The 15,665-nt window shown below is 37.3% G+C and overlaps 1 protein-coding gene and 1 pseudogene across 1 annotated transcript; both read left to right on the top strand.

Moving 5' to 3' along the window:
• Positions 1,115–6,548, top strand: LOC8055171 (wall-associated receptor kinase 2). The gene is made up of 4 exons (XM_021465739.1): positions 1,115–1,582; positions 1,663–2,101; positions 4,878–5,021; positions 5,365–6,548. Exons 1-4 carry the CDS (start codon positions 1,115–1,117, stop codon positions 6,546–6,548), a joined length of 2,235 nt encoding a protein of 744 aa, XP_021321414.1.
• On the top strand, positions 8,629–14,213 carry LOC8055169 (annotated as a pseudogene).

Raw genomic sequence — 15,665 nt, 5'->3', positions numbered from 1 at the left:
AAGGGCTGAGCTGGTAGATTTTGAGATTCACGAAGGTACAACAAACGTCTTACTATCGACGGAGATGTCATTTACCACTGAAAGCATAACGCCGATAAATTTTAATATAAATCTAGGAAAATACGAACACCTATGTCAAGTTAAAAACTATCTTTTTAACCACTATTGTCATGTTTTTATATTTACTTGATCGATCCTCTGATGGCCCCTGTCGCAGTGGAGCTTTGTGATGGCTACCGACTTGATAGCTGAAATGTTGCGTGACAATCTTCCATGGCCAGCGATCGACGACATTGTTAATAGTGATCGAAGTCCAGGTGCAGCAACTAGATTCTGCAGACCCTTCAAATCTGGAATCAGAAGACGCAGGCCAGGTGCGGTTCAGCAGGGTTTGTGTAATAATAGTGAACTACAGCTAGATGCAATACATTATTTTAGGAGAGATGATTGAATAGATTAGGTTTCAGATAGCGCAAATATTTAAAGAACACATGCATATTGCATAGCTGGAAAGATCAAATGGTATTAAACCTGTAGAAACAGAAGTTTGAATATTTGTTACAAAATCTGTAACAAAAGACAAATACGAATATTTCAAACGCTTGACATTTCAGTCCACGAGAGAGAACCTTTTTGTAACTACTCGAATCCAGATAAGACGACATTTGTCAGCAGTACGTGGTGGAGATGTGGGTGAGGGTGAATCAGTGCGTCAAAGTGTTGATTTGTTAAAGGTGGCGTCAAGGACTCCACATCTCCATGTTTACCAGGCAAGACACAACAACATTACTCTTATGGATTTGGTGAGTCCCAACCGGAGATTAAAATTCACCTGTGTGCACATTATTGTTGGCCAATCACGCATCAAATTGCCGGCCAGGGGCTGTTGTACTGCCGGCATTCCATGCATTTCCTCGGAAGCCTGTCATTGGAAGCTCTGAATTCTGACGATGAAAAAGTCCAAAACTAAAAACTAAGGCCAGCGAGCTGTCCACCACACTGGCGTTCACAATATAATAAATAGTTCACTGCAGCGCGTGGTAGTTAGTTATAACCTAGTAACAGCAACGTGAAGACGAACCAGATCCCAGGCAAATCACCTATATACCATCCCATGGAGTTCTCACGTCGTCTTCTTCTTCTCTGCCTTCCGGTGGTCGTGTGGGTGCTCGGCTCCGCCGCCGCCGCCGCCGCCATAGACGACGTCCCGGTGTCACCGAGGCCCAACTGCCCAACGACCGCGAGGTGCGGCGACATCGACGTCCCGTTCCCGTTCGCGTTGGAACGACGGTGCGCAATCAACAACGACAAGCGCTTTCATCTCAACTGCACGGAGACAGTGGGCGGCACCAAGCTGTTTAATGGTAAGTTGGAGGTGATCAATATCTCCGTGCAGGATAACAAGGCCTGGATCAAGACTCGTATATCTCGGCAACGCTACAACGAATCCGCGATTAAGGGGTTGACAACCAAGGGGGAGAGGATGAACATTATCGGCACGCCCTACGTGCTTTCGCGCCAAGATAACAAAATCATCGTTCTCGGCTGCAATAGGATTGTTAGCTACATCATCAGCAGCTATGTAAGTAAAATTAGTCTGTTGATATTCTATCCACAGCTCTCTAAACAGCAAACTGAGATCGATATGAAACATATTCGCAGTACAGGGTCGGCTGCCTGCCGACATGCGTGGAAAATCCCGTGAAGGGCACATGCCATCCTAATGCAGGGTGCTGCCAGTTGGACCTCCCCAAGGACGTGAAGTCTACTGAAGCCTTGTTCGTCCAGTTGAACAACAACAATAGTCAGACATGGAGGGAGTACCCATGGAATTATGTTACTGTGATGGACAAGGAAGCCTTTGAATTCAGCACCACTTATCTCACCTCGACGGCGTTCTATGACGCAAATAATGCAGGGGTGCCTGTTGTGATGGAATGGGGGATCACAAATAATAAGAAATGTAAAGATCCAAAAATTCTCAAGAATGGGTCTGCCTGTGTTAGCAAGAATAGCGAATGCACCGAAACTGATGCTGGCTATGCCTGTAAGTGCTCCGAGGGATACGAAGGCAATCCTTACCTCATCAACGGATGCAAAGGTTCATCTTCATGTCCCATATTTTTCTATATTTTTTCTATGCAAAGACTCTTTGATTTCATAGAAGTACCCATTCCTATTAGAAGATCGATAAGACAAACACTCTTTGTATTACTAATTAGAGACTTCACTTAAAACCTCTACATTAGTCCTCATGTAATATGATAGAAAAGAGATAAGTCCTAGAAATTCTAAAAAAATAATGTCCACCTTCAATATAATAAAGCAGATGATCCTAATTATCACTAACAGCAATAACCATTTGATCTACTTGTCAATCAACCTGATCCCTTGCACAAACTACTATTTTATTAAGAGACATAACTGTTACAAATTCATTGATAATTTTTAACTTTTAGCTAATCAAAATTTCTTATCTTTTATTTCTAACGTTTTCATAATCTACTACAGTTCTCCTTAGATATTTTCTAAACTTTATCTAGATTGATTTTAGTTATGAATTATTGTATATACTTTATTTACCATCCACATCCATGTAGTTTTGCGCATGGGTGCCCCCATTTTTTCAAGTGGGGATAGATTGGGAGTTAGGATAAGGAGTTATTAGAGTGTTTTTATCAGGTTAAAAAACAAGCCTAGGAGTAGGTTTATCAAATTATTAGAGAATCTCCAAGAGTCTTTCTAAAATTTACTCCCTAAATCATCATTTGGAGAGTCATTTAAGTAAAGTTGTTTTCTATATCTCTATACCCTTCAATAACTTTTCTATATCTTGTGCACACTCTAGATAACCATCCTTCCTGTATATCCTTGCCTAGCAAGAAATCCACAATATAGAGCATGTCTATATTTGGATATCCAATTAAATAGGTTGTTGGAGGTTTTTTTTCACCAAAATCTCTATTTCTATAAATTATGAAGGATATAAAGAATATTTTGGAGTTGCTCTTAGAAAGCTCTTAGGGTAATTTTATAAGATAATTTAGGTGCAAATTTAAGGGGTTACTTTACGTTATAGTTAATAATTGTGGGGGTAAGCAATTTACATGCAACTCTAGGGGGTTACCTACAATCATTTTTCATAATGGCATATGTGGGTGCTTGCTTTCGGTTATTTCTAACAACGGTGTAAATATGTAGATGCATATTTATTGGCTACTTAGATTTTTTTTCATATTTATGGTGATTCAGGAGTTAACCTGTTTTTAATGACAAGGTAGGCAATTCAAATATTGTATCACAGAGTTTTCTTAGACTATTTGGGCAGTGGCAAGGTAGGTAATTTAGATATAAACTTTGGTTATTTTTAAGTAATATATAATGGTAGAGGGCCACAGTTTTGGAGTTTTGTTTTAGAATATTTTTTTCATGGTAGGGGGTAATATTTTAGAAAAATCAAGTTGATCAAATGGCTATTATTGTCAATATAGATTAGAGTCTAGCAGATTGGTGGTGGGATATTTTTTATTTTCTTATAATTTATTTTGTTTATCATTTGCTTCTACTACATGAGGATTAATGTGGAGGCTTCTAAAGAACTATCCGATTAATTAATAATAGTAACATTCTATTTTCTACAACAAGCTCACCATTGCAATTATGAATAATATTCTACCCTATAAATATTTATTTATATTAACCACTTCTGCTATTTTGAAAAACAAAGTAAAGGAAGTACCTAAAATTTCTATTTAAATTAGACATCTACATCATTTATAATAGATGATCTAAATAAAACCTTTAATTTACATCTAAACTACTCTTTACTCAAAGTATATTAAAATAGACTCTACATCCAAATTACCAAGGTATGATATTATTAAAAAAATGCCTTGAAGTACCCCTAATATGATTCTACACCACTTTTACCACTATTAGTCTTAAAAACTAACTCAAAGTAAACATACATGCTGCTTGTCACCGGTCCACCATGTAGACCAAGTACATGTACATGCATATCATCATCTTCAGGGGCCGAGATGACCTTTACATATAGAAGCAACTTTCTAATTAAATTGGCCCTTGATGAGCCTAGGCTTTAGCCCAACGAGGCTATTTGACCCGGTCCGAGGGCCCTTGCTGTCCAAGACATCCTCTCCAATAGCAAGCGGAACAACACGCTTGGACCTTCGAGCACCTTTCTCGAAGTTGATCACCAGACGCTTATAGTAGTCTTCTCCCTAGAGGCCCTCACGGGCCACGTGATGGCCTATGTCATCGTTCTGTCCTAGAGGTGTTCTAATAAAGCCTTCTGGGGCTTCACACGAAGGCCAACTCGATGACTCTTGTCAAAGATTTGCCTAGCCTTCGAAGCTGATCCATTGGTTGGTTCTCCGAAAGCCTTCGCGTGGACAAGTTGTCTCCCCTATGGACTTTTTGCTTGTAGTCAAAGATTCTTCAAGTCATCATTAGACATGGTTAGTGAACCTTCGGGTGCAAGGCTTCATTCCCCAGCATTCACATAGTCATGACATATGGACTGTGATACAAGAGCTAGCATAAACTTCTATGGTTTAACTAACACGAAGCAACGATACACTAAGGAGTGAATCAAATAAGAGAAAACTAAAAATATGTCTAGAAGCCATGTAGAATAATTGATAATTGAAGGCTATCATTTAAATAGAGATTACATAGTACCATTATATTGTCTGTTGGTCCTTAAGTTATCCCTAGACTTTGAATATTTATGTCTTATAAGGTTCTTGCTCGTGCAAGAGTACGGGTTGATGGGCTAGTGTATTGTCGGTTTATATCTGCTTCCTAACATACATAATTTTCTTCTTAATAATCTTCAATGTACATTCATTTTGTAGATATAAATGAGTGTGAGAACCCAGTACACTACTCATGCTATGGTGTCTGCCGAAACTTACCCGGGAGTCACCAGTGCTGGTGTCCACATGGTACATATGGAAGCCATTTGACGGATGGGGGATGTGTCAAGGGTTCATCCACAGGTAACAAGCCACTGTGTCCACCGTATTTACTCCTTTAGTTACAAAGTAATGGTTGTTTTGGTTTTATCCTAAGTAAAATTTATTCAGATTTTAATCAGTTTTGTAGAAAAAAATACACCAACACTATAATGTAAAATTATAGTTTCATTAAATCAACAAATAAATATGTCTTGCTAGTCAATGTATCTGACATTTTAGATTTTTGTATATTTTTATATAAATTTGGTCAAAGTTAGAGAACTTTTATTTGGATAAAACTAAAACAACCAATACCTTGGAATGGAATGAATAATATTTTTCTAATCCAACTTCAAGAATTTTGACACATCATTTTACACTTTAGGTTTAAGCATCGGGCTTGGAGTAGGTAGTGGCACATGTTTCTTGGTTCTAGCACTCATCAGCCCCTCCATAATGCGTAAGATCAAGACAAGAAAACATAAACAAAAGTTTTTCAAGCAAAATCACGGTTTATTGTTGCAACAACTGATATCACGAAATGCAAACATCAGCGAGAGGATGATTATTACCTTAAGGGAGCTAGAGAAAGCTACAAACAATTTTGACAAAGAGCGTGTGATTGGTGGTGGAGGGCATGGTATCGTGTTTAAAGGGAATCTAGGTCCAAATGTTGTGGCAATCAAGAAATCGAAGATTGTAGTACAAAGAGAAATCAATGAATTCATAAATGAAGTCGTCGTTCTTTCTCAAGTGAACCATAGAAATGTGGTTAAGCTCTTAGGATGTTGCCTCGAGACAGAAGTTCCACTTCTGATTTATGAGTTCATTTCAAATGGGACCCTTTATCATCATCTTCATGTTGGAGGATTATCATGGGCTGATCGATTGAGAATTGCACTTGAAGTTGCTAGAGCACTATCCTACCTACATTCGGCTGCTTCAGTGCCAATATTTCATAGAGATATTAAAACCACCAACGTACTTCTTGATGATAATTTAACTGCAAAGGTATCTGATTTTGGTGCTTCAAGGTACATCAGAATTGATCAAACTGGAGTGACTACAGCCATTCAAGGAACAATTGGTTACTTAGATCCCATGTACTACAAAACAAGTCGGTTAACTGATAAGAGTGACGTTTTTAGTTTTGGTGTAGTTCTTGTTGAATTGCTAACTAGAAAAAAGCCATTTTTCTATCAGTCTGACAATGGTGATGACCTTGTTTCACATTTCACTTCATTGCTCATAGAAGGCAGACCAGATGAAATAATAGATCCTCAGGTTATGGAAGAGGATGATGGAGAAATCCTAGAAGTAGCTAGATTGGCGACATGGTGTACCAAATTGAGGGCAGAAGACCGGCCTCCAATAAGAGAAGTGGAGATGAAATTGGAAAATTTATTTTTTAGGAAGAGGCAAGTTCCTTCCATTAAAACATCTTGGAGTATATATGGTCCTAATCCAACCAAGGATCACAACAACTCGATTGAATCAGTTTCCAATGAGGCAAGCAGGCAATACACTATGGAAATGGAAATCCTGTTGTCGGCAGCGTACCCTAGATGAACTTTTGAGTGTATGTTTATTTGAATGTTGGAATGTGGAAATCTTCTTGTAGTTAGTGTAGCTTGATTTCTCTGTTGTAATGATGAAGCTAGATTTTTTTGTTATCCAAAAATGTAGTTATATGGTGACAGTCATTGGCGGACCTAGAGACTTTCTAGAGCCCGGGCGAAATATGACCATTGATAAGTGATAACAAGTTTATATAAACATATTTCTACAAACAAAAAAAAATAGCACAGACCCCTCAGTGCAATGGCTGCTCATTTATGAGTTGGGCTGCCTCGTGTACCTGATGATCTGCTGTTGCTATGCAAACCTGTGTATTTTTTTGCCTGGCTAGTATTCGTACAAGCTCAGCATGATAGCGTATCCACCCAAGCACAGCGTAGGAGCCCGGGCAGGCGCCCAGGGTCGCCGGGCCCTGGGTCCGCCTATGGTGACAGTGTAGAAATTAGTTGGGAGCACATCATGTTCTGTAGCTAATTGAACTATGGGATAATTTTACAAAACTTATGGTGTTGATTATGTTTGCTGCAGCAACAATATCTGAACTCGAACACTCGTTGAATTATTATTTATGAATGTGATGGTGTTGTACTAGATTCTTTCTCTGATTCAGTTAGTTCAAGTCTTCCAATTCGCCTTGGGATGCAAACTTCAAGAAACGGTATTTGAAAGAAATGTTCTGGTTCCAAAATAACGAGAAATTTTGATATTTAACTCGTTATTTGCATGCCTCTCGAGATCTGTACCCTAATTCCCACGTCTTTTGAAATATAACCCTATGACTGTGAATAAATTCAAAGCAATTCTCAAAAGCCTAAATTTCAAAGCAATTCATAGTCACAAGGTTAAATTTCAAAAGTCCTGTGAATTAGGGTACAAATCTTGAGAGGCATGCGAATAAAGAGTCGAATATCAAAATTTCTCCCGAAATAACATGGCTTGAATAATATCTGCTATGTTTTTCCTATTTTGTGAGTGTATATTAGTCTCGATGGTACCGAACACAAGCCATAGGGAACCTGCTACTAGATCCTGGTGACATGGAAGAACTAGTTACTTCACCGACTGATTGGTGATCTTGATCTCTTCCCTATTTCTTTTCTTCTACTTTTGTGAGATTTGATAAATTATTTTCATGGTTATGTATGTGTTCAATCATGCCTCTGTTGGCCCCAGCTGTGACGGAACTTTGTGATGGCACCAACAACTAGCTGAAGTAGTCCGTGACTGCCGTGGCTAGCAAAATCGTTGGTGAAGTAAAGGTGTAGCAACTGGATTTTGAAGATCCTGGAAATTTAGACTCAGAGCTGGAAGACAAGTGTTATCTCGAGGGTTTTTGTACTAGTCAACTACAGCTATGTAATAATACAAATTTTAGGAGTGGTTGATATGATTTGGCAATACAGAATATAAATATTTTAGGAACATAGCTGGAAAGATCAAATGCTACAAAATCTCAATAGTACAGGAGTTTGTCTTTTATAAATTTGTAACAAAAAGACCAATACGAATATCTTCACTCTTTCAGTCTATGAGAGAACCTTTTTGTAACGAATTCAGACGAGGGACATTTGTCAGCGATGCTAGCAGAGTGGGTGAGGGCGAGGGCGTCAGAGTGTTTTTCTAAAGGTGGTGGCGTCAAAGTGCTCGCCATCTGGCAAAGGCAGATCGAGAAGTCAACAACATATGAACTTGGCTGAGACAAGATTCTAGGCAAGCGATGCTTATAAGCCATAATTTTCTCATAACAAATTAGCAAATAGTATTTTTAGCCATAGCTTTTTAGACAAATGAACACAAGCTTATGTCTCAGGTTAAAATTAACTCTCCCTGCATACATTTAGGCTAATCTGGCGCGAATCTTGATGTGTTGCAAAATTGCCGGCCGGGCCGGCACCACCAGCACGCATACCAGTTCCGCTGAAGGGTCATGAAAAGAAAATTCAAAAAAAAAGAAAAGAAAAGGTCAGTCAACAGTCCACTCTTAGCTCATGTAGTCAGGTCTTTATATTGCCTACAAAGAATTGTGAACCACCAGATTCCAAGCATTATATTGCACCTACTACGCCCATGCATGGGGTTCTCTCGCCTCTTTCTCGTCTACCTTCTGGTGATGATGGCCGTGCCGGGGCTCGCCGCTGCCGACGTCCCGATGGCACGGAGTCCTGACGGCGCAACGAGGTGCGGCCACATCGACGTTCCATACCCGTTTGGCTTGGAAGCACATTGCGCAATCCACAGCGGCTTTCATCTCAGCTGCACCAAGACTGTGGACGGCACCTCCAAGCTGCTTCTGAATAATACCTTGGAGGTGATCAAGATCTCCGTGCAGCATAACAAGGTCTGGGTCAAGACTCATATCTCTCGCTAGTGCTACGACCAATCCACCAAGGCGATGGTGTCCAACGAAGAGCGGATGAACATTACCAGCACACCCTATGTGCTATCGCGCTCTGATAACAAACTCATCGTCCTTGGGTGCACAAGTTTTTCCTACATAAAAACCTGCACTGTAAGTAATCTTATTAATGCTCCATAACACTCTAAATAAACATGTATATTATCAGCTCGTAGCTAGCTGATATATGAAATCCAGTGTCGTCTGCACAACATTCGCAGTTCACCATTGGCTGCTCATCAACATGCGAGGAAGCTCCCAAGAATGGCTCATGCTCCTCTACTGCTGGGTGCTGCCAGGTGAACCTCCCGAGGTTCACGCATGTCACTCAAGGCTCTTTTCACATGTTGCGAAACACCACTGATCCTATATGGGGGGAGTACCCTTGCAATTATGTTACTATGGTGGAGACCAAAGCCTTCAAATTCAGCACCACTTATCTCACCTCGACGGCATTCTATGACACTGACAACGCAACGGTGCCTGTCGTGATGGAATGGGGGATTGCAAAGATGAAATGTAACAAAACTGCAGAAAATGACAAGAATGTGCCCTATGCTTGTGTTGCCAACAATAGCAAATGCGTCCACAATGACGCGGGCTACGCCTGTAACTGCTCTAGTGGATACAAAGGCAATCCTTACCTGGTCAACGGATGCACAGGTTAATCTTGGTCTCAGATATTTTCTTGTTGCTTTTCATTTCAAATGCTGGATTAATGACCATGCATGATTCTCCTCCATATTCATAGTTTTCCTCTATAATTTGAGTTGCAATTCCATGTTTATTTGACATGAAAATTAATATAAATCATTGCTTCCTGCATACATGTATATGTGATCCAAATGGTGACACCAATCATGCAGGTAACCTTGAGTTAATTTTTATATATTACCAGTAACAAAAGTGTATGATTTATAGGCATATTTATGAGTAATTTAGATGCAATTTTAAGGTTGTTAGTATATGTTATAGTTAATAGTGGTTGAGTTAACAATTTAGATGCAAACTTAGAGGGTTACCGGCAATTATTTTTCATTCCTTACTGCTTGTAGTTAGTTCTAATAATCGATGATGGCTATTAATGTAGATGCATACTTATGGGTTATCCTAGGTTGTTTTTCATATTTTCATAAGTGGGTAGCATAGAAAAAGATTAATTGGAGAACTAAGCTATTATTTAGATGTTGTAGGTGAGTAATTTAGATATTTGTATATTAATATAATTGATAATTTAGATATAAACTTAGGGGGTTCCTTTATAACGGCAATGCCTCGTAATTTACATATATATACTTTTAGAGGGCTATGTATACTATTTTTGTTAAGATAGGGGTGGGTAATACACTAAAAGATACAGTAGATACAATGGCTATTACTGTCAATCATGATTAGAATCTACTAGTTTTGTGGTGAAACCTTTTGGTTTTAAAAGAAATTAGGGGTTATCAGGGAAGTCCTTTTAAATCCTCCATATTAATCCTCATGAGATGCAATTGAAAAATGATAACCCCTAATTTCTTTTAAAACCTTTTGGTTTTAAAAGAAATTAGGGGTTTAAAAGAAATTAGGGGTTATCATTTTTCAATTGCATCTCACGAGGATTAATATGGAGGATTTAAAAGGACTTCCCAATTTATAATTGTAAGATTATATTTTAAAATACCACAATTTGCATTAAAAAAATATTCTAAATTAACCACTAAATAAATATCTAACTTAACAACCTCATGATTTTGAAATATGATGTAAGTAACTACCTAAATTTGCATTTAAACTACCCATTTGTCATGATGAAACATAGTTTACAACAAGCCCCTAATTTTTTGTCTAAATTACTCCTACAAGCCATTACTCAAAATAACCAAAATTTTCTACATCAAAATTACCGACATATGATATTACAAAAACCATAAAGTACCACTAATATGATTCTAAAATATATACATGTTGCTTACCACCATGGAAACCAAGTTATGTACGTGCATGGTCCAAAATACATATGTTGGCAGATTAGCCATCATGAAAATATTTCCTAAATGCACAACATATATATATGATACTAACTTTAAATTATATTAATACTCATGCTCATATTCAAAACTATAAATTTTAAGGAAACATTAAAAACCTTTCTACTTCCTAGTGTAGTAGAACGGATTCAACATCATGAGCACTAGGTGTGGGCTTAAATAATAGTTTATGCCAATGTGGTAAATAAGGGTATAATTTAGGAACTAGAATTCATATTTTTAATGAAATAATAGAATCTTGTATAAATGTACAATAGATGGGTGTGTTTGGTTTGAGGAATGAGTTGGTCTATCTTCTTTGCTTGGTTGGTTCACCACTTCATTGCTCACAATGTAATAATAGTATATGCATGAGGAATGGGTTGATTCCACCAAAATTCATGAGATGAACTCATGGTGCACCATCTTATGAAACATGAGGTGATTCCACAAACCAAACACATCATAAGTTTTAACTTAACAAATAGATAAAAAAACCTATGGCTAATAATATCAAAATTGAATTGCAAATCCAAAATCTAAATTCATGGAGTCATGACATATGGACTACAACAAGAGCTAGCATAACTTATGTGGTTTAACTAAACATAGAGTAAAGACACATTCAGGTGTGATTCATGGTAGAAAAAACTAAGAATATCTGTGGAAAATATATAGTGTAATTGATAATTGAAGTTTACCACTCAAATGAGAGGTAAAAACAGATAAGAAATGTGGACAGCAATAAGTAATAAACTTATCCATAGTTCAATAAAAAATAAACTTACCCACAAACTTTGAATATTTGTGTCTTCAAATATTCTAGCCCATATGAGAGCACCTCGGTTGATGGACTAGTGCATTGCTAGTTTACATTTGTTTCTCAACATTTGCAATTTTCATATCAATAGTCTTTGAAGTACATTTATTTTTCCAGACATAGATGAGTGTGAGAACCAAGAAGCCAACTCATGCTATGGAATCTGCCTAAACTCCCCTGGGAGTTTCCAATGCCAATGTCCACGTGGGACCTACGGAAGCCCTTGGACAAAAGGGGGATGTACATCAATCAAGGACTTATCCACAGGTACATGACACTGTGTGTGCACTTGTTGTATTTACTCTTTACATTTCAAAACATAGGTCTCTTTAGTTTTTTCTAAGTTTATCATATTTTAATAAAATTTATAGAAAAATACACTAACATTATAATGTAAAATTAGTTCTGTTACATTCACACTACAATATATTTTATGATGCATCTATTGCATTCACACTACAATATATTTTATACTGCATTTATTTTCTACTGCCAATATAATCTATATTGCCCTTAATGAAATCTCTCAAAAAATGCACTAAGATCCCTCTAATCTCTCCAAAGATATAATCACTAGAAATCAAATGAGAGTGGAGACTAATTAACTTGAGTTCTAGTGTGTGTGGATATCAATTAAGGGTTCCAAGACCACACAACCAAGCTCTTTTTCTTTCAAATCTTTTCATCAATTACAAAAACTTAAATGGGTCTTTCGCCTGTGGCAGAACAACCGTTCTTAGCCTAGGTCATCAATCATGACAAATGTTTTCTTAATGAGTCATATGCCAATGACAACAGTAAACCATGCTAAATTATATTAACAGTTAACAGTAAAAAATATATAAGTTGATATTTTATATAAACTAATTATTTTAATCAACTATTATAGCATAATTGCATTGATATATGACTACACACATAGCAACCCTAGAACATATCAATGTTATGGAGTGTACCAAAACTCTTTTGGAAGTTTTAATTATTAATGTGTTTATGGAATCTATATATGAAGATCACATTGCAAAGGGAGGGTTCATTAAAATCAAGAAAAAACTTCAGAGGAACCGTTCCGCTATATGCCCTGTTATTTTTTTTAAAAAGTATTAGTTTCACCATAAAAGTTCATGGCCTCACATGTGCATTAGTTGTAATTATTCACAGACTAAATATTTGCCCTGTAATATGTCTTAACTCCAAGGTCATGAATCTGAGTTGAGTACTTCTTTTCAGGTTTAAGCATTGGGTTAGGAGTGGGTGGTAGTACAACACTTCTGCTTATAGCACTTGGTGGGCCCCTCATAGTACGTAAAGTCAAACTACGAAGGCTGCAAAAGATGAAACAAAAAATTTTCAACCAAAATCATGGGTTATTATTGAAAGAATTAGTATCAAGCAACACATGTATTGGTGAAAGAATGATAATTTCCCTAAGGGATCTAGAGAAGGCCACAGACAGTTTTGATTGCTCTCGTGTGGTTGGCGGTGGAGGGCATGGAGTTGTGTTTAAAGGAATTCTAGATTTGCATGTTGTGGAAATCAAGAAATAAAAAATAGTAGTGCAAAGAGAAATCAAGGAATTCATAAATGAAGTTGTAGTTCTTTCTCAAGTAAACCACAGAAATGTGGTGAAGCTCTTAGGATGTTGCCTTGAGACTGAAGTCCCGCTGCTAGTTTATGAGTTCATTTCGAATGGAACTCTTTATAACCATCTTCATGTTGAAGGACCAATATCACTATTGTGGGCTGACAGAATAAGGATTGCACTTGAAGTTACTAGAGCTTTGTCCTATCTACATTTAGGTTGTTCTATGCCGATATATCATAGAGATATTAAGTCATCCAATATACTTCTTGATGATAGTTTAACAGCAAAAGTATCGGACTTTGGAGCTTCAAGGTACATTCCAATTGATCAAACAGGAGTGACAACTATTGTTCAAGGAACATTAGGATACTTAGATCCTATGTATCATTACACAGGTCGATTAACGGACAAGAGCGATGTCTTTAGCTTTGGTGTTCTTCTTATAGAATTGCTTACTAGAAAGAAACCATCCAAGTATAGGTCCAACGATGGAGACTATCTTGTTTCACATTTTGAGAAAATGCTCACAACAAGGAACCTAGCCAGTATAGTAGATCCTCAAGTCATGGAGGAGGAAAACGGAGACCTCCAAGAAGTAGCCACCCTTGCAGTGATGTGTACTAAATTAAGGGGAGAAGATCGACCTACAATGAGGGAAGTGGAGCTGCGACTTGAAAACTTGTTATTGAAGAAAAAGCTTGTCACATGTATTACAATAGCAAGGAGAAATAATGAGGATGAGACACAGTTTCAGTACGTGCCAATTGAACCGGTAACTAACGACACAAGTAGACAATACACTATGGAAGAGGAAATGCTTTTATCGGCAAGTTATCCTCGATGAACACTTGTGTAGTCATGACTTATGATGATTATTAACTTCCTTAGTTGTCTTGAAAATTATTCAACGAAACCTTAGAGAAAATGCATGTTGTAATGTAGATTTTGCATGGTTCTTTACATGAACACTAAAGATAGTAGTGATGTGCTTGCCTTTTTTTACTGAACGTCAAATGTTCTTGATATGTTTTCTAACGTGTTGTAAGCTTGTAAGATCCTAGTATTTAAAAGCAGAGTACGAACAACTGTATTAGTGGGAGAAAGCAGCTAAAGTGTTCTATCTAGGCCTATGTATGCTTGCAATGATGTGATCGAGAGCTGCGAAGCCATTTTGGACACTGAAATGTGGAAACACAATCTGCAATCAGTCAATAAAATACAGTTCACCATGACGACCAGGCCCGGCCCTGAAGGCGGGCAAACGGGGCGGCCGCCCTGGCCCCCAAAATAGACAGAGCCCCACCCTCAAGTATACAAACCATGCAATGATTTTTAATGTAGTTGTACATTTATATAAATTGTTACATATGAATATTGCTTTTGCATATAGAGTTAAGTATTTATGAGTTTATATATATAAGTACTATTCTACATCTCCAAACTGTTATACTGAACAAAATTTATTTTGCGTGTCAATGTTGTTCAGTTTTTTTTAGTCCTGGGTGTAGTACTGAATGATATTTAACGTTGTTCAATATTATTAAACATTTTTTCTGCTTAGTCTTGGCTTACGATGTAGAATATTTAGGCCCTATTTGGTTCCTCGTGCTAAATTTTAGTCAGCTAGAACTATTTTAGCTACTCTTAGGTGACTAGTGTAACTAAACTATTTTAGCTCTTTTTGTCAGTGTGTTTGGATTTTAGCTACTAAAGTGACTAAAATTTAGCAAGGGGAACCAATCAGACCCTTATTATAGAATAACAACAACTACAACCTTGTTAGTTTCTAATTTTTTTAAGATTTCTCGTCACATCGAATGTTTAGACGCATGCATGGAGCATTAAATATAGATAAAAAGAAATAATTAATTACACAGTTTACCTGTAATTTACGAGATGAATCTTTTAAGACTAGTTAGTCTATAATTGGGCAATAATTGCTAAATACAAACGAAAGTGCTTCAGTAGCCAAAACCGAAAAATTTCCCTTAGACCTTGTTTAGTTTCCAAAATTTTTTGGTTTTAGGTACTGAAACACTTTCATTTTAATTTGACAATTATTGTCCAAGCATGGACTAACTAGGCTCAAAAAATTCATCTCGCGATTTATAGGCAAACTGTATAATTAGTTTTGATTTTGACTATATTTAGTGCTTTATGCATGTCCCGTAAGATTCGATACGATGAAAAATTTTAAAAAAAATAGTTTTTAAGGTGAACTAAACAAGATCTACGTATATGTATAAAGGCCCCCGATTTTTTTCCGCCCCAGGCCTCCAAAAACTCAGGGCCGGCA

Source organism: Sorghum bicolor, chromosome 7 (genome assembly GCF_000003195.3).
Source record: "Sorghum bicolor cultivar BTx623 chromosome 7, Sorghum_bicolor_NCBIv3, whole genome shotgun sequence".
Classification (NCBI taxonomy): Eukaryota; Viridiplantae; Streptophyta; class Magnoliopsida; order Poales; family Poaceae; genus Sorghum; species Sorghum bicolor.
Note: the sequence above shows the minus strand (reverse complement) of the source record. Positions and strands in the feature narration are given on the sequence as shown.